The sequence below is a fragment of the Heterodontus francisci genome, chromosome 18, assembly GCF_036365525.1.
Source record: "Heterodontus francisci isolate sHetFra1 chromosome 18, sHetFra1.hap1, whole genome shotgun sequence".
Classification (NCBI taxonomy): domain Eukaryota; kingdom Metazoa; phylum Chordata; class Chondrichthyes; order Heterodontiformes; family Heterodontidae; genus Heterodontus; species Heterodontus francisci.
Window position 1 is genome coordinate 65,928,933 of NC_090388.1, and position 19,583 is coordinate 65,948,515.

Genomic DNA, 19,583 nt, shown 5'->3' on the forward strand with positions numbered 1-19,583 from the left:
ATCCCAGAGGACTGGAGAATAGCCAATGTTGTTCCTTTGTTTAAGAAGGGGAGCAAGGATAATCCAGGAAATTATAGGCTGGTGAGCCTTACGTCAGTGGTAGGGAAATTATTAGAGAGGATTCTTCGGGACAGGATTGACTCCCATTTGGAAACAAACAAACTTATTAGCGAGAGGCAGCATGGTTTTGTGAAGGGGAGGTCATGTCTCACTAATTTGATTGAGTTTTTTGAGGAAGTGACGAAATGATTGATGAAGGTAGGGCAGTGGATGTTATCTATATGTACTTCAGTAAAGCCTTTGACAAGGTCCCTCATGGCAGACTGGTACAAAAGGTGAAGTCACACGGGATCAGAGGCGAGCTGGCAAGATGGATACAGAACTGGCTCTTTCATAGAAGACAGAGGGTAGCAGTGGAAGGGTGCTTTTCTGAATGGAGGGATGTGACTAGTGGTGTTCCGCAGGGATCAGTGCTAGGACCTTTGCCTTTTGTAGTATATATAAATGATTGGGAGGAAAATATAGCTGGTCTGATTAGTAAGTTTGCGGACTACACAAAGGTGTTGCGGACAGTGATGATGATTGTCAGAGGATACAGCAGGATATAGATCGGTTGGAGACTTGGGCGGAGAAATGGCAGATGGAGTTTAATCAGGACAAATGTGAGGTAATGCATTTTGGAAGGTCTAATGCAGGTGGGAAGTATACAGTAAATGGCAGAACCCTTAGGAGTATTGACAGGCAGAGAGATCTGGGCGTACAGGTCCACAGGCCACTGAAAGTGGCAACGCAGGTGGATAAGGTAGTCAAGAAGGCATATGGCATGCTTGCCTTCATCGGTCAGGGCATAGAGGATAAAAATTGGCAAGTCATGCTGCAGCTGTACAGAACTTTAGTTAGGCCACACTTAAAATATTGCGTGCAATTCTGGTCACCACACTACCAGAAGGACGTGGAGGCTTTGGAGAGAGTATGGAAGAGGTTTACCAGGATGTTGCCTGGTCTGGAGGGCATTAGCTATGAGGAGAGGTTGGATAAACACGGATTGTTTTCACTGGAACGATGGAGGTGGAAGGGCGACATGATAGAGGTTTACAAAGTTATGAGCGGCATGGACAGAGTGGATAGTCAGAAGCTTTTTCCCAGGGTGGAAGAGTCAGTTACGAGGGGACATAGGTTTAAGGTGTGAGGGGCAAAGTTTAGAGGGGATGTGCGAGGCAAGTTCTTTACACAGAGGGTGGAGAGTGCCTGGAACTTGCTGCGGGGGGAGGTGGTGGAAGCAGGTACCATAGAGACGTTTCAGAGGCATCTTGACAAATGCATGAACAGGATGGGAATAGAGGGATACGAACCTCGGAAGTGCAGAAGGTTTTAGTTTAGGCAGGCATCAAGATCGGCGCAGGCTTGGAGGGCCGAATGGCCTGTTCCTGTGCTGTACTGTTCTTTGTTGAGATCACACGTAGAGTACTGCGTACAGTTCTGGTCTCCTTATTTAAGAAGGGATATACTTGCATTGGAGGCAGTTTGGAGAACGTTCACTAGGTTGATTCCTCGGATGAAAGGGTTGTCTTATGAGGAAAGGTTGAGCAGGTTGCGCCGATACTCATTGGTGTTTAGAAAAATGAGAGGTGATCTGATTGAAACATGTAAGATTCTGAGGGGGCTTGACAGCTTGGATGCTGAGAGGACTTTTCCCCTCGTGGAGGAATCCTGAACTGGGGGGCACAATTTCAAAATAAGGGGTCTCCCATTTGAGATGAAAAGGGGGAGGAATTACTTCTCTGATGTTTGTTAATCTTTGGAATTCTCTTTCCCAGAAAGCAGTGGAGACTGGGTCATCGGATATATTCAAGGCAGAGTTAGACAGATTTTTGATCTTCAAGGGAGTAAAGGGTTCTGGGAGTAGACAGAACAGTGAAGTTAAAGCTATAGTCAGGTCAGCCATGATCTTATTGAATGGCAGAGCAGGCTTGAGGGGCCAACTGGCTTACTCCTGTTCCTATTTCTTATGTTTTCATGTTCTCATGGGAGGAGGCAGTCTGGAACCAGCGAGCGGAGCCTTTGTAAATGGCTCGAGGACGGTGCCAGCTCCTTTTTGTCTTCCAGCCCAACTGTTGTGTGGACCAGTTGAAATCCCACTCTATATCAAAGTGTTGCCAATTTTCTGTCCTCACCCCATATTATCATGCACACATTTTCCAGTGGGAGGGAGGGGGCAGTAGTTTACTGGATGTTAATTGGGAGAGAAACTCTGGCCAGACTTTTGAATGGCAGCGGAGGCCCCGCCCACCAGCTGAAAAGTCAGGGGCGAGCCTGCTTCCACCAGGCCTGGAAGCCACGCAGCGTTTTTTGGTGGCCTAGGCCTTTAATTGGCCCCAGGTGGACTTCCACCCCTCTGAGGCAAGACGTGCCACCTTCATGAGCTGCCGGTCACTCAGAGGGCCGGAAGCTCCTCAGTCCCAGCAGCGCCACTGGAAGTGGTGGCTGCTGTTAGGATTGCACCCAAGCAGAAGAGCACCATGGAGGTTGGCACCAAAAGGGGAGTGTGGTTTTGGGCTTCGCTGGGAAAATTGGCAGGGCCCCGGCGAGGCGGATGCGAGTCTCTTAGGTGGATGGGGGGGACGTGCTTCAGTGGGGGTGGCTTGTGCCGTGGGGTGTGCTATTTGTGCCCAATCAGGAGGTCCCCTTCCCCAGTCTGCAAGGAGGCTGGCAGGTTTTACAGGGCAGACTCTCCAGGTTGTGAAGTGCCTGGCTGCCACTGGTAAGATACCATTGGTGGCAGAAGGAGGCCTTTTAAGTGGCAATTGCTTGGTTACTTCAGGGCCTCAATTGGCCTGGGGCAGGCTGGCTGTTTTCAACCTCCCCTGCTGCTTGTAAAATGGCAGCGGGGGCGGGTGGCCGACAGGAATGCCAACCCCCCAACTCCCGTTCGGTTTTAAGTCCTTGCTCCCGGTAGTGGGGGAGGGTGGGGCATAAAATTCCAGCCTCTAGCTGATCTTCCACCCACCCGCACCCGGTAGCCCACCCCTACTCGCTGTGTTCCCAAAGACACACACCCAATTACTCTGCTCGGATTTCTCTCTCAGCTAAGGTTAGCTAACATCAAACAGTTTGTAATTGGTATTTGTTTGGTCTGTATGATGTGAAAGCCCTGTGTCTGCAGCCACTTTCCGTGTTTGCACTGCTGAAACACGTTCACTTATCCTGACAGCAGAATTGTGGCCCTATTTTCGGTGAAAAAATGTTTTCTTGTCACCAGTTCTTTGCTGCAACTTAAGACTCCTCGTACATGGTATCTAGGACTTATTTCTCTGGAGTCCTTGAAGTTTCGGCACAGAAGGAAGCTATTTAAACTCATCTTTCCCTGCTCTGTTCTCACAGTGTTCTAATATTTTTCTTTTCCCACTAAGTGTTGATCTAATTTTCTCTTCAGTACTTTGACTTGACTACATTCTGTCCTCAAATAATCCTTTGTGTGAATGAATTGCTTCCAACTGACTCTTTCTTTTGCATCTGTGCCAATCTTAAATTTACATGAGTACATTTATTTTGTTTGCATGATTGTGCAGGTGATTTAGTTGTGGATCAGTGAAATAATCAGTTATGTCTGTCTGTGCTCCACTGACCTGGTGTGCTTGATGCTGGCACTCGATACCTGAAATGGGAGAATTTCCCAAACACTTTGATATGCACAAAAATGCATATTTAAAAAAAAAATGAATCCAGCTGAAGACAGTGTAAAAAAAAAAAAAATACCTATTTTAGTTAAAAGAAGTTTCTATACTTCTGGTGGTTTTACCTTAATTGAAATATGAATATTGAATCAGTATTCTTGTTTTCCGTACAGTCTGGTCAGTTCACTGAAGATATGATTCCAACAGTGGGTTTCAACATGAGGAAACTAACAAAAGGAAATGTCACCATTAAGGTAATTTGGCAGGATACATTTCTGCATCTTAATATTTTTGGTTTAGTAGCAAAAAAAAATAAATTTTAGCAACCACTTTGGTGCATTGTGTTCCTGTGTATATGACCCCATATAAAAGATTTATTTTTTAATACAGTGAAAACTATTAACAATCTATCTTTTCAGATCATGGTTGATGAAGAAACCCCATGTTAAGAAGTGTAATCTGTTCGCTTTCTTGCAGGCTGTATATCCAAAATAATTTGTGTGCACTCAATTGGGTAACCATGACTATAGTTGGATGTGCTGAGATGAGATTAAGTTTGTGCCTCCATTGGATAAACATTCTGAAAACTTAAGTCCAGTACATGTAAATATTCTTCATTCTGCATTCATTTGCAATCCTTTAGGGTCTGGAAGCTTGTGTTTCTCTCTCCCTCCCTCCCTCCCCTTTATGATGGCTTATTTTTGTGTATCCATTTCATAATTTCAATCTCTTTCATTTGTAACTCTTTGAAATGTTAGCAATTGATTTGTATAGCACTAGCAACATATTTTGCGTTGTTGCTTGTAGTGCAGATGCACTTTGATGTGTTAAGGCATATATTAGTATGCAGGCTATTTAGGTTAATTACCTTGTGATACCAGTGAAAGTGGAATGAAATCATCTGCTGAGATGTCTGAGCTAGTTGTGATGGGATAAACAGCATCTGATGCAAACTGCAGGCAGATGTGTTTTGCAAAGCCAAGTGTCACAGCTGGATGAATGCACATTTGAAAGGTTCCTCTGTTTCACGAAGATTAGTTCGCCTGATATTTGAGAAAATTGCTGAAACAGAACTGTTTTGTAAGAACACATATCAATTGGAATAGTTTCTGGGGCATAATAACCAATTCATTTTGAACGGTATAAAGATGAGAGTGCACATCTTTCGACCCTATAGTCTAAAGATAGTATAATTGCTGCAAAAACAGAACAAATTGAAGGATGAAGGGTTTTTTCAGAGTAAATTATATTGCTGTCTCTAACGCCAACTCATTCTGTTCCCTGGCCTCAAACCTATGCAACATCATTAGTTTTCCTTTCCACCTACAATCTGCAAAGTGTTTTAAAATCCTTTGCATCTCTTGATGCTACTTCTTGATTTACCTGATCTTCCTTACTCTTTTCAGCCTTTAACCTACTCTAAGATCAAACTAACTACCTACCCTTCATGCTACTATCATCCATGTACCGATCCAAGAGTCGCTTAAATTCCCATAATGTATCTGCTTCTACTACCACCGCTGGCAGCGCATTCCACGCACCCACCACTCTCTGTGCAAAGAACCTACCTCTGACATCTCCCCGAAACCTTCCTCCAATCACCTTAAAATTATGCCCCCTGGTGATAGCCCTTTCCACCCTGGGAAAAAGTCTCTGGCTATCCACTCTATCTATGCCTCTCATCATCTTGTACCCCTCTATCAAGTCACCTCTCATCCTTCTTCGCATTCAAATTCGACCTTCCAAAATGAATCACTTCACACTTTTCCAGGTTGAACTCCATCTGCCACTTCTCAGCCCAGCTCTGCATCCTGTCAATGTCCCGTTGCAACAGCCTTACACACTATCCACAACTCCAGTAACCTTCGTGTCATCGGCAAACTTGCTAACCCAGCCTTCCACTTCCTCATCCAAGTCATTTATAAAAATCACAAAGAGCAGAGGTCCCAGAACAGATCCTTGTGGAACACCACTGGTCACCGAGCTCCATGCTGAATACTTTCCATCTACTACCACCCTCTGACTTCTATGGGCCAGCCAATTTTGTATCCAGACAGCCAACTTTCCCTGAATCCCATGCCTCCTTACTTTCTGAATGAGCCTACCGTGGGGAACCTTATCAAACGCCTTGCTAAAATCCATATACACCACATCCACTGCTCTTCCTTCATCAATGTGTTTTGTCACATCTTCAAAGAATTCAATAAGGCTTGTGAGGCATGACCTGCCCCTTACAAAGCCATGGTGACTATCTCTAATCAAACCATGCTTTTCCAAATAATCATAAATCCTGTCTCTCAGAATCCTCTCCAATAATTTGCCCACTATCGACGTAAGACTGACTGGTCTATGATTCCCAGGGTTATCCCTATTCCCTTTCTTGAACAAGGGAACAACATTTGCCACCCTCGAATCATCCGGTACTACTCCAGTGGACAGTGAAGACGCAAAGATCATCGCCAAAGGCGCAGCGATCTCTTCCCTCGCTTCCCGTAATATCCTTGGGTATATCCCGTCTGGCCCCGGGGACTTATCTGTCCTCATATCATTCAAAATTTCCAGCACATCCTCCCTCTTAACCTCAACCTGTTTGAGCATATCAGCCTGTTCCACGCTGTCCTCACAAACGACCAGGTCCCTCTCACTAGTGAATACTGAAGCAAAGTATTCATTTAGGACCTCCCCTACCTACTCCGACTCCAGGCACAAGTTCCCTCCACTATCCCTGATCGGCCCTACCCTCACTCTGGTCATCCTCTTGTTCCTCACATAAATGTAGAACGCCTTGGGATTTTCCTCAATCCTACCCGCCAAGACTTTTTCATGTCCCCTTCTAGCTCTCCTAAGTCCATTCTTCAGTTCCTTCCTGGCTACCTTGTAACCCTCTAGAGCCCTGTCTGATCCTCACTTCCTCACCCTTAAGTAAGCTTCCTTCTTCCTCTTGACTAGCTGTTCCACATCTCTTGTCATCCAAGGTTCCTCCACCCTACCATCCCTTCCCTGCCTCATTGGGACAAACCTATCCAGCAGTCGCAGCAAGTGCTCCCTAAACAACCTCCACATTTCTGTCGTGCATTTCCCTGAGAACATCTGTTCCCAATTTATGCTCCCCAGTTCCTGCCTAATAGCATTGTAATTTCCCCCTCCCCCAATTAAATATTTTCCCATCCCGTCTGCTCCTGTCCCTCTCCATGACTACAGTAAAGGTCAGGGAGTTGTGATCACTATCACCGAAATGCTCTCCCATCGATAGATCTGCCACCTGGCCTGGTTCGTTGCCAAGCACCAAGTCCAACATAGTCTCCCCTCTAGTCGGCCTATCTACATATTGAGTCAGGAAACCTTCCTGGACACACCTGACAAAAATTGCTCCATCCAAACTATTTGCACTAAGGAGGTTCCAATCAATATTAGGGAAGTTGAAGTCACCCATGACAACAACCCTGTTACTTCTGCACCTTTCCAAAATCTGCCTCCCAATCTGTTCCTCCATGTCTCTGTTGCTATTGGGGGGTCTATAGAAAACTCCCAACAAAGTGACTGCTCCTTTCCTGTTTCTGACTTCCACCCATAATGACTCAGTAGACAAACCCTCCTCGACGACCTCCCTTTCTGCAGCTGTGATACTATCCCTGATTAGCAATGCCACTCCCCCACCTCTTTTACCTCCCTCCCTATTCCTTTTGAAACATCTAAACCCCGGAACATCCAACATCCATTCCTGCCCCTGTGATAGCCATGTCTCCGTAATGGCCACAACATCGTAGCTCCAAGTACTGATCCATGCACTAAGTTCATCACCCTTATTCCTGACACTTCTTGCGTTAAAATAGACACACTTCAACCCATCATACTGGCTGCAACTTTGCCCTGTATCCCCTATCTATTGAGATGTATCCCCTCCACTGAGAAAATAGGTAATACTAATTTTATATTTTTAAAGGGCGATGCATGAGGAATAAAAAATAGTGAGCTTTATCCTGATCATTTTTTTTTTGAAAAGAGCAACATTTGAATTGGAGAACTCCAGCCTCTTATCTTGAGTGGGCAAAATGTTTACATTTTACTCAAGTCTATACTTGGTCAAATAAACAGCAGACAGTATGATGTTAGACACTTTACAATCTACTGGAGTATCTGAGGAGATAACATCAATTTGGTAGCAGGATTCAACACTAGTTTAACCCTAAAAGATGTCCGGAAACAGTGATGAAAACTGGCTCAGCAATACATGGCCATCTCTGATCACTTCCTTGTATCCCTCTCCACCCACATTCCCCTTCCCCCTCCCACTTCCTTCTGTGTTTGCCCCTGGATAAAACCATTCCTCGAGATTTGGGACTCTGCAACGTGTTTAAGGACTTTGGCAGGAAAGGGAGGTGGGAGATGGGGCAGTAGATTGCAAGATTAGATGAGTCGAGGGTTTTTTGAGGAGAGGGGTGATACTGGTCGATTTGAATGGAAGAGAGAGAATACCTGAGGAGAGGGAACCGTTAACAGCATCAGTTAAAATAGGGGCCAGGAAGGGAAGTTTGATAGTTTGGTGGCAATAGGGTCGAGGGAGAAGGAGGTGGGTCTCATGGACAAGAGGAACTTGGAGAGCACAATTCCCAGTTGTTTGGCCTTTTACCTTCCATTCATCGTTATATTTCTGTAACTACCGATTTGATCAATCGTACCCTCCTCATCTTTTATGCCCTTGTTCCCATTAAAACCATTACTCTGTCTTAGCCTAGTTGTTCCCCCTCGAATGGCCCTCATCCCCACTCCCTTAAATCCAGTGGACGCAGACTTGATTGTTTGTGGCAGACAGCTGGCTTAACCATCCATCACAAGATCTGGTTGGACCAAATAAAGCACTATTGGGTCCTGCTGACCTTTGCCAAAATTGTTCACTGTCTTTGGACATTCTAGAATGCAAAAGTAACCTCCAGCTCCTCTTTGCCATTAGCTATCCTGTTAAACAACCCTGTCCTGCCTCCTGTAGCCTCCCCTCCAATAGCAAGTGTGAGGGGATCATGGACTTTTTTGTTACAAAGATTGAGGCCATCTGTTCGGCTACCTCTGCCACTTCCCCTACTTTGCATAGTCTACCAGGCCAAACTTCTAGTATTCCTTGCTGCCTTTGCCTTAAACTCGCATCTTTCTCTAGATTCTATCACATCTCCCATCATGCTCTCTCCAAGTTCATTTTGTCCGTGAGACCCACCTCCTGCACCCTCGGCCCCATTGCCACCAAATTGTTGACTGTCAAACTTCCCTTCCTGGCCCCTATTTTAACTGAAGGTGTTGATGGTTCTCTCTCCTCAGGTACTCTCTTCCATTCAAATCCCTCGCCTCAAAAAAAAACCCTGGACTCACCTATTCTTGTAATCTATTGCCCAATCTCCCACCTCCCTTTCCTGTCCAAAGTCCTGAAATATGTTGTAGAGTCCCAAATCTTTGCCAGCTCTCCCACATTTGATTTCCTCCAATCAGGTTAACTCCCCCACTACAGTACTGAAGTGGCCCTTATCAAAGTCACAAATTACATTCTACATTACTGTGACTGTGGTAAACTAGCACTCCTCATCCTTCTTGACCTGTCTGCAGTCTTCACCACAGTTGACCACACCATCTTCCTCCAATAACTCTCCACCATCTGGGTGGAAATGCCCTTGCCTGCTTTCTTTCATGTCTATTGAATAGTAGCCACAGAACCACCTGCAATGGCTTCCCTTCCCTCTCCCACACCGTTGCTTCTGGTGTACCCAAGGACTTATCCTTGGACCTTTCTATTTCCCATTTACATGATGCCCCTTGGCAACGCCATCTATCTGTAAACACAACATCTGGGTCCATATTGTCATGAAGACAACACCTGCCAAGAATGAGGCATATTAATTTCATCATATGAACATAAATTTTAAACTGATGCTGGAAGGGAGAGATGACTTGTTTAAAGAGTTTAGCAGTGGCTGGAAAACATTTGCATACTAAGAGACAGTGCCTGGAGACAATAGAACGGCTCCCTGATTCAATTAACTGAAATGGATTTTGATCACCAGACATTGAATGTGTAAGAAAACCAGCATTCCAGGGTGTCTGCTATGATGGAGAATCTACAAATTCAGGAGTTTATTATAACAGCTAGTCACTTGACTAACCTGCTGGCCCAGGTTTTTGTTTGAACTGCTCATAGCACAGTTTGGGTCAGGTTGCAACTGAACTTGGAAGAAGAGAGCCTCTCTCCTGGCTAGCTAACACTCTCTCTCTCGCTTTCTTTCTCTCTCCCCCTCTTGCTTCCCCCCCCCCCCCCCTGCTCTCTCTCCCTCTCTCTCTGCCCCCCCGCCCCCCACCCCCCACCCAAATCTCCGGATCCGCTGACTTCACGTAAACCTCAAGAGAGACAAGACTCCTGCATCGAAACAACATCTCCTCTGACTCCTCCAGACTGTCTCTAATTAGTCACATTTGTATAACATCCTCTGTGGATGTGCAGAAATTTCCTCCAGTTAAATATTGGGAAGACTGAAACCATTGTCTTCGGTCCCCATGGCAAACTCAGTGTTATATTCCAGAAAGCCAGTTGGTGTAGGATATCGCTGGATCCAATCTTTACATACTTTTGTATTCATTTATTTACACAGTTACAAATTACAAGCAAGCACTTCCTAACCCCAACAACCACAGTTGCAGTCCATTTGTATTTATCGGGGCACAAGTGAATCAACAGTAATGCCCACCAGCTGTCTATAATTCAACCCAATTAATGTACAATTAACACTCTGTTGCTTGGCCACTGACTCCACCATGCTTCTGGCAACTGTCTGAAGCTGAGCCAGACCATTCGCAACCTTAGTGCTATATTTGACCCAGAGATGAGCTTCTGACCACATCCATCCCATCAATAAAACCATTTCCTTCCACTTCCAATCCTCCTGCAGTTCATCTGCTGCTGAAACCCTCATCTATACCTTTGTTACCTCTAGACTTGACTATTCCAATGCGCTCCTGGCCATCCTCCCATATTCCACCCTACATAAAGTTGTGGTCATCCAAATCTCTGCTACACATACCTTAACTTGCCCAAGTTCCATTCACTCATCACCCATGTACTTACTGACGTACATTGGCCCATGGTCTGGCAACACCTCAATGTTAAAATTTTCATCCTTATTTTCAAATCCTTCCATGACCTCTCCCCTCTCTATCTCTGTAACCTCTTGCAGCCCTACAAGCCTTCTAGATCCCTGAACTTCTCTAATTCTCGCCTCTTGCACATCCCAATTTTAAGTTTCATAATTGGCGACCATGCTTTCAGCTACCTTAGCCCTAGGTTTTGGAATTCCCTCCCTAACCCTCTCCGCTTCGCTACCTCTCTCTGCTCCTCCTTTAAGATGCTATTTAAAAGCTACCTCTTTGACCAAGCTTTTCGACATATGCCCTGATAGCTCCTTCTGTAGCTGGTTCCAAATTTTAATTGCCAACACTGTTAAACCCTTGAGGAATTTTGCTACGTTTAAGGCACTATATAAATGCCAGTTGTCATTGTTGAATGGTAAAAGCTGAATAGCAAAATCCTGCAATGTTCTTTTAGGAGTTCCTAAGTTATCCTTAAACTATAAGGTAGAAGTTACCACACTATCATCATGTAATTTATATGTATTCTGTTTAATATCATGAATAGGTTGTTGTGAACTGTATGCTTAGTTTTTCTCTGCGGAAGCCACAAATTTGAGTTGAAATGATCAGATTTAAATGTGTCAGTCCGATGACAGGCAATGCCATTTCAATATATATGGGGAGGAGGCAAACCCTACTGCTGAATACTATTGATCCAGAAGGGTTCCCTATGCAATGGATTATTTATGTAATTCCATATATACCAATCATTGGCATATTAAACTCAAGTGAGCACTAGCATGGCTCATGCCTTAGCACTGTTCTCCAGTTCTACCTGCTGCTGCTCTAGGGAATTAAATGTCATCGCTCCGTGGACAGGAATAACCGTTCTGTGAGATCAGGAATTTCTACCTGCAGTAGAGTGGCATTTGTTTCCTGGAGTGGGGGCAGGGCAGGTAGAGAGTGGCATTGAAAATGGAGGGGATTATTTGCCTGAAATGGAAGGTGGCGAGTGCCTGTTTCAATTAAGGAGGATAGAAAGAAAGATAAAAGTATGAATTGGGGAGTGAGCGAAAGATATGATCATGGACAAAGGAGGGGGAAATAGTGCCAGCATGAATGAGAGCAGAAGAGGAAGAACAGTAGCAGTTTCAATTGAGGGACGAGAGATAAAAGAGTATTCTGATGAACTGGGGTAGAGGGAAAGAGCAAAATGTCTTCATGTGACTGATGGCTGTGTACGCTATTTTAAAACCAACCTAACAGAGTGCCAATACAGGTTGCCAATTTCACTACCCGAAATGAGCAATCCCACCATTTTCTGCTATGCACGTGATGGAATGATGAGCACATCTGCAGGGTTAAGTTCTGGCTAGCCAATGCCCTGCTGTACTTTTAGAGTAACTGCATAGTATAGGTCTTTATTCAAGTGCGCTTTTCATTTCATTTGCTTTTTTGAACCTGTGTTAGGCTTTATGAATCTGTTGATCAGTTTTTCCTAATTTTCCAGCTCAGCCTGAGTGTAAATCCATGTGCTTCGTTGGTGACAGTTAGAAATCTGGAATCAAATACTGTACATCTTAAAGTTGTGTAAGGGCAAAATCCGGTCAGGATTCCAATACCTGATTGCTATCCTTGACTCTCGAAGGTGGTGTCTGATTTTTTTTTTTGAGTGATGCTGCCCTTAAACTATGTGCTGTAAATTCCATAAAGTATGGACTGAGAAAGGTCATCCAGCTCAAGCCTCCTGCTTCCCTAGACAATATATAAAAATCCACTGAGTTCATGACTGCACCCCTTTCAATCTGCTGGAGAGAAGTTCTGCAAACTGTCTGCTGTAACCTCCTGGGCCACCAAGTGAACCCCTAGAATCTAGATCTAGCAGCATGGCTACTGTTATGTTCTACAGAGTATTTGCTTATGTTTGCCTATACTTACGCAGCAACTTCCAATCTTGTGCCTGTCTAGATATTTATGCAATTTGTTTTGGGGGGGGGAGGGGTGGAGTTAACCACATCTCGTTAACTACTTCTGCCAGAAGGCTTTGCCACATATGCATTTGTTAGTGGGGAGGGGTGCTTGGAATGTTAACTTTGAACTGGCCAATGTACAATGGTCAGTGCAGAGATAAACTCTGCCAGTAGCACAGCTAGCTCTTAAGACCTGTACTGTAGTATCACCTTACTCTATTATGCATGCCTCTGTACTGAAATGAGAAAGGACGTGGTTGATGAGTATGCTTGGTAGCTGCCCTTGTGGCCTGATTGAACCCAAATGAGTAAACTCATCCATGGAGTTCAAAAGATTAGAATCTACTTAAAACTGTAAGGAGAAAACTAAATTATATTAAAAATGCCAGAACTGAGGACTGTAACATCAATAGAAAGATAGAAATGTGTAATCTTGTGACTGTGTGAAATTGAATCAAACAGCATTAAAGAACCAAGAGATCATTTATAGTGAGACAAGTACTGTACTATATTGCAGAATCTTATCAGTGTTAATCTAAAAAAGCACAGATGCTGTTAGTAGTAGTCAGCATAGTTTTAAAATTGAGTTTATTTCTTTGTGAATCCACTAGAATTCCTTGAGGACATAACTGAATTAGTGGATAAAGGTTACCCATTATAATCTGAACTTTCAGAAGCATTCTGATTTCCAAATGTGCAGCTTTTAAAGACACTTAAGGCATGTTGAATGAACTATATTATTTAGCTGGTTTGGAATTTCGCTTGGCAACAAAGAGGAGGTTGGAGCTATAAACAAGAATCGTAAGGGTTGCAGTTAATGGAGTTTCTTTAGTGCGTTTATTTTTAATTAGAGATACAGCACTGAAACTTGGTCCTCTGTTGTTCACACTGTGCAGGAAATAAGAGATTGCTAACATAGGTGATGCCAAGCTCTGGCCAATGTAAGGTAGACTTAGGATCTGGGTACATTAAATGGATGGATGAAGGAAAGGCACATGGCACTTTGTGAGTAATCTTGTAAAGCAACTTAGTACATGAAATTGGTTGGAGCCCGTTGGCACATGTGTCTTTTAACCTGCATAGTAGTGGCTGATAGATAATTTTACAATAATTCTGTTGTTTGACATGGATGAATGTGTAAATCTTGCCTTCTGCTTTCTCAGCCGCCTTATCCTTCTTACCCTTACAATGTGAGAATTTGCACATTTCTACATTACATAATTATGCCAAAAGTTAAAATACAGTTTATTAGTATCTAATTGGATCAATACAGTAACAATTTCTTCAGTTAATAAGCTGATTTCCTTATGAATGTGAATTCTTCAGGCTAACAAGATCAGTATAATTCAATTATGTCATTATCAGCAATGTCTTATTACATATAATTGCTAATTTATGGAGTGAAGCCTTTAATCAAAAGTCTGTCTTTGATTCTGTACCATTCAGCACCAGCTTGATTTCCCCTCTCCCATTCTATAGACAGCTTAATTAAAAAGATATCATTAAGCCAGATATTTTTGTTTTGCATGATGGTTATTCTTGCACCCAATAAATTACAGTTCCCTGAAATTTAAGGAACTAATATGCAATGGTATGTCTCTCATTAAGCAGTTGGTTATTTTATATTAAAACCCATTGACGTCGTAAGATTCAGTCTCGGTTCAAAAGTTAAGTGGTCACCATCTTAGTGCACTTAGTAATTTAAAGTGTTACAGTTTAAGAATCAGACTTCCCATCTTGGCAAATGTCAGTTAAAAGTTAGCATTATTACAAGGTAAAGACAAAGCAATAGTGGTATGGCATTAGCATAGTTCAAGTCAGCCTGACTAACCCTTTCCTTGAATTAGAATGTTGAGTCCCATTTTAGGCACCACTTCAGGAAGAATGTGAAAGCTGTAGAAAAGATTTTTTCTGAACATAATACTGGGAAGGAGAGGCTTTAGTAATGACAGATTAAAGCAAAAACAGTCTCTTTCACTAGAACAGAAAGACTAAAGGAGATAGCTGTTCAAAATTGTGAGGGGTATGATGAGGTAAATAAGAAAAAGTGACTTTCAGTGGTCAGGGTTGGCAATGAGGGGGCATAAATTTAAGATCATTACCAAAAGAATGAAAGGACAGGTTAGGTTTTTTGGGCCCAGGTTGTTAGGACATAGAATGCCCTACTAGAAATGTTGGTAGGGGAATCCATAATAGGGAAAAGGACCAGTGGGAAAAATTAAAAGGGTGTGGGAAAAGGGCAGAGGATTGCAGTTAAATCTCACTGAAAGAGCTGGTTCAAAAATGATTCTAAGAGATAGAGTACTGGGAAAATAAAAAATCTTGCATTCATTTCCCTGTGTTGGCTTTAAATACTTTGAAGCCAATAACGTTCGTCTGATTGACTCTTTCCTTACAGATAATTGTCTTTTGAATTGTGTGTCACGTATTTTCTTTTTTTTTTGTCATTTTTCCAAATCTTTTGTTGGCCTGACTTCTGTCTTGGCTGTTCCCTCGGTTTATTGCTGCTTGTAGGATACTGTGAGTGATGCTGCACTTGCTATCAGACCTCTCTGAGCTATTTTGGCTGTGGGCACTACCATTTGTAATATTGTTTTAAGTTTGACCAACCTTGTTGCTTGCCGGAATGTGCCTTACCCAAAAAGAAAAAAAGTACCTGGACATGCACCTGAAGTGCTGTAACTGCAAGGCTACAGATCAGGTGCTGGAAGGTGGGACTAGATTGGGTGGCTAGTTTTCTTTTGGCCGTGCAGACCTGATGGGCTGAATGGCCTCCTTCAGTGCCGTAATTTGTCTATGGTTCTATGGATTAAGTCGTTTTATGCTTTACTGTCCAGTTGCAAATACTGTCCATATTTTATATTTAATAAAGTGCTGCAATAATTGCATGTATGTGTTTTTTGCTCCTGCAGATTTGGGATATTGGTGGTCAGCCAAGATTCCGAAGTATGTGGGAACGTTACTGCAGAGGAGTCAATGCTATTGTGTAAGTTCTCAAATGATAAAATGTGATCTTTCTACTTGTTTTACATGTCTTACAACTGCCCGCCCAAACCAACTCCATTCTCTCTGTTTGAGTTCATTTCACATTTCAGCTGAACAGGTTTCCATTGAAAGCATTTAAATACAGTTTACTCTGATGTTTGCCTTGTTTTTAGCTACATGGTGGATGCTGCAGACTTTGAAAAGATTGAAGCTTCAAAGAATGAACTTCACAACTTATTAGATAAACCACAGTTGCAAGGAATTCCGGTAAATCTATTTTTGTTTAACCTTGTTCAAATTGTATTGCATAGTGTCTACGAATTCAAACAGGACACCCTTATTCCCAAGCTTTCTACAGCCTTGCAATTGCTTATGGAAGGTGCATTTTCTGTCTATTAAATAATGCTTTTATAATCCTCTTTTTAAATCATTTATTTTTGTGCATCTGTGCAACTCACAAAATTTTAAAATCAAACTTCACAGCCCCGATCTGTGTCTTGCTTGAGGACAGCTCTCAAGTTTTGTATAATACTATACCAGAGAATTATGGAATGTAGATTTCTGTGTACGGTTCCCCCTATAGTTAGCTCCTTCTTTCAGTCATACCCCTGCTGGTGTTTTCAAGATGGAGGCCAAGCACTTTCCCAATTGAGGAGGGCTAAACTACAGCATTAATATATTACAAGGTTCTATTTTAGGAAAGCTCTTTCAATGGTTCTATGACAATTAGGGAAACAACATCTCCAACTGTATTTAATTGCTTCCTCTTTTTGGAGGGGAAAAGAAAGGTGAGGAAGAAACACTGAATTGTAGCTCACTTAACGTCTCTTAGCCGAGCAGGCCATGAATGCGGCCCAGAAATACATGTTTCAGTGTCTGTTGAGAACAACAGAAAGAAAGAATTGCATTTATGTCGCATCTTTCATGACCTGATAGGCGAATGAGAAGGGATGCCGATCCCATCAGGCAATGCTATCAGTACCATTATCCTAAGGAGAGCAGAGGTGGTTGGTTTTGTGGTCAAGTTGATGAGGACAACAGATAATGGGAAGAGGACACAGCCTTAATTTTGTGACTACTGTTAAGTAATTGGCATGGTGCTACAACTTCCAGAGGGCAAATTAACTGAAGTTGCAGATCCTGACTGTCAGACAACAGTGCCTGCTGTTCATTTTTTGTTGTTTCTGTGGAATTTGTCCCATTGGTTTTAGTGAGTCAGACTCCACAGCTTGAAAAGCGGGGATAAGTTTCATCCAAGTTCCCCATTTTGTACTGTTATAGTGTTAACTCATTCAATTCATGTGATCTCTGACAAGTGCTTTTTTAAAAAACTTACACATTATGGTGCTGTCAGCTAGAATAGCTCATTACATGTTCGTAGGAATGATTTTATGTATCAAAAAGTGGATCACTTACTACAGTGCTAGCAATAATTGCTGACTGAATAGAAAAAACATTTAATGTTTCATAATAAGTCTACACTGAAGGAGCAGTGAAAATTATACTTTTACACCAAATACTTTGACATTTGCATCTTGCTTTAAATCTTTGCTTAGTTGCTGCAGCAGTCTGAGATGGTATGTTCTAAAACCCTTGCAAACTGGGGGAAAAGGTCATTAAAAATAAAACTTTATTTTGGCAAATGCTTGCAGTTTTAAATCGAAAAGTCCTTGAGTTGAATCATTCAGAAAGCAGAAAATTGATACCCCCAAATATGGAAGAGATGGCCAGGCAAAAACCCTAAAACAGCAGCACCCTTCACTGTTGTGGCAATCAGTGCATTGATTCCAGTGCCCTTCTTGCTCAGACAATAACTCAGTATGGCTAGCACAATAGGAAGAAGATATTGGGCCATTACTTGCTGTGGCAGGGCATCTAATGGAACCTTTTTTTAAAAAAAAAGTTATTCATTCTTGGGATGTCGCTGTAACTGGCAAGGCCAATATTTACTGCTTACCCCTGCTGTTAGTTAGCCTTGCTAACATTTGGATTTTGAAATTTTTTCTGTAGCAAGTTGCTGAAATTGCGAGCTGACAATGTCGTAGTGAAAGAAACCAGGCATCTGGGACATGAGTGAACACGGCATGCAACTGTGTACCACCTTAACCAATCAGATTGAAGGATTGTGAAAGAAACAGTGCTAGGACTGAGAAGGGAGTGTAATTTAGAATGGATAAATTCAGTGCCAAAGAAGGTACAGAAAGAGCAATAAACAGAGGCAAAGAAAGATTGGATGAAAGAGAAAAGAAGGAAAAGTATAAAAAAACTTAAATGCTACACTTTGAAAATCAACAATTAAAACTAAAGGAATGAAACGCCACACTTGTATAAGTTAATTTTCAGTGTCGAGAGTCTGTTCGTCTATAATTTAACACTTGCACATTGTTAAAAGGGTACTTAGGAATGGACAAAACTTTTTTGTGACGAATTTAGTTTATATCTACTATGTAAATACAGCAACTTCACACCATTCAATGCACTTCAATTGTGAGGTAGACAGTGAGTTGTCGTCTTAGTGAAGCTGATGGCGAAGTGGTGCATGTCAGACAGCAACATTTGGGTTTCCTTGTTCAGCTGCACAGCTGCCCTTGTCTGAAGTTTCTGTAGCATTTGTGCACAAATAACAATGAGTGCCATTAGCCTCACTGGTTTTTTTGACAGCAAATTATGGCCCATTATTTTATGGATTTCTGTAACAATCGATCAGTTGACTAAAATAGTTCCATCTTCCAAAGTTAGTGCACTAACACAGTCTGCTATATTAAACAGTTTATACATGCTTCAGTTGTCCAAGAAAAATCTCTGGTCAATGTCAAATAGAGACAATGGAGTCTCATTGGGGAAGTTTGTATTGACTATCCGTTCACCTCATAGGACTTGGGTTCAGATCCAGCCCAGCTTGAGCGGTACGAAAGTCTCCTCTGTCATCCTCATTTGTTATCTTGCTGTAATCATTAAGGATGGCTGCTGGGAAAACTGGATATTTGTTGGGTCTTTCTCACTGCCACCAGTCTTTGGAGCTCGGTAAGCTGCCCAACAAAAGAGGTGAGTTAGATTTGGTGTGAATATCTGCTTCTTGATGTCATGGCTTCTGACTGAATCCCTGGATATTTTGGGATTTTCTTTAGATGTCTTGAGATGTGGGTGATGATGCAAAAGCAGGATTTATTGCATATTCTTAGTTTCCCTGAGGACATTAAGAGTGAACCATTGTGGGAGTCATGTGTAGGGCAGACCCAGTAAGCTTGGCAAGTTCTTCTCCTTGAAGGACCTTACTGGACCAGTTGGGTTCACCTGGCAGCTATATCATACTTGGGATTTTCTAGTGCTAGCGCACAAATTTTCCTCTTTCACAACCTGCCATGATGGGATTTGTCATCATGGCTCCCTTGGTCACTAGCCTAGTACCATAGCCACTGCACTGTGGTATCAGCTTACATTTTGCACATGCTCATGGCCAGCGAATTGCAGCTAATCATATGTATGCAGAATTCTGGGACCAAGATTATAGCTGGTTTGTACAGAGTACTTTTAAAGAAAGAACTTTTAGCTATATAGCATCTTTCACCTCAAGATGTTCCAAAGCGCTTTGTAAACAATGAAGTACTTTTGAAGTGTAGTCACTATTGTAACATAAGAGATGCTGCAGCCAATTTGCGCACAGCAATGTCCCACAAACAACAATGTGATAACCAGATAATTAAATATAAACATGGGATAATGGGGGCGATTTTTTCTGGATACTTTAGGCACTAAAGAGCTTTCGAGGTGGCCACGATGGGGTCTTATGTTGAAATGCAGCTTTAGCCTGCATTTACTGCAAGATGCCATCATGGTAAAGAAGTTGAAG

General features: G+C 42.5%; 1 protein-coding gene across 1 annotated transcript in view; it reads left to right on the forward strand.

Moving 5' to 3' along the window:
* LOC137379694 (ADP-ribosylation factor-like protein 8B-A) overlaps positions 1-19,583 on the forward strand; it is a 116,685-nt gene that overhangs the window by 30,968 nt on the left and 66,134 nt on the right. Inside the window, exons 2-4 of the mRNA XM_068050909.1 lie at positions 3,848-3,928; positions 15,661-15,734; positions 15,907-16,000. Of these exons, the coding sequence (XP_067907010.1) occupies positions 3,848-3,928; positions 15,661-15,734; positions 15,907-16,000 (249 nt within the window). The remainder of the gene's footprint in view (positions 1-3,847; positions 3,929-15,660; positions 15,735-15,906; positions 16,001-19,583) is intronic.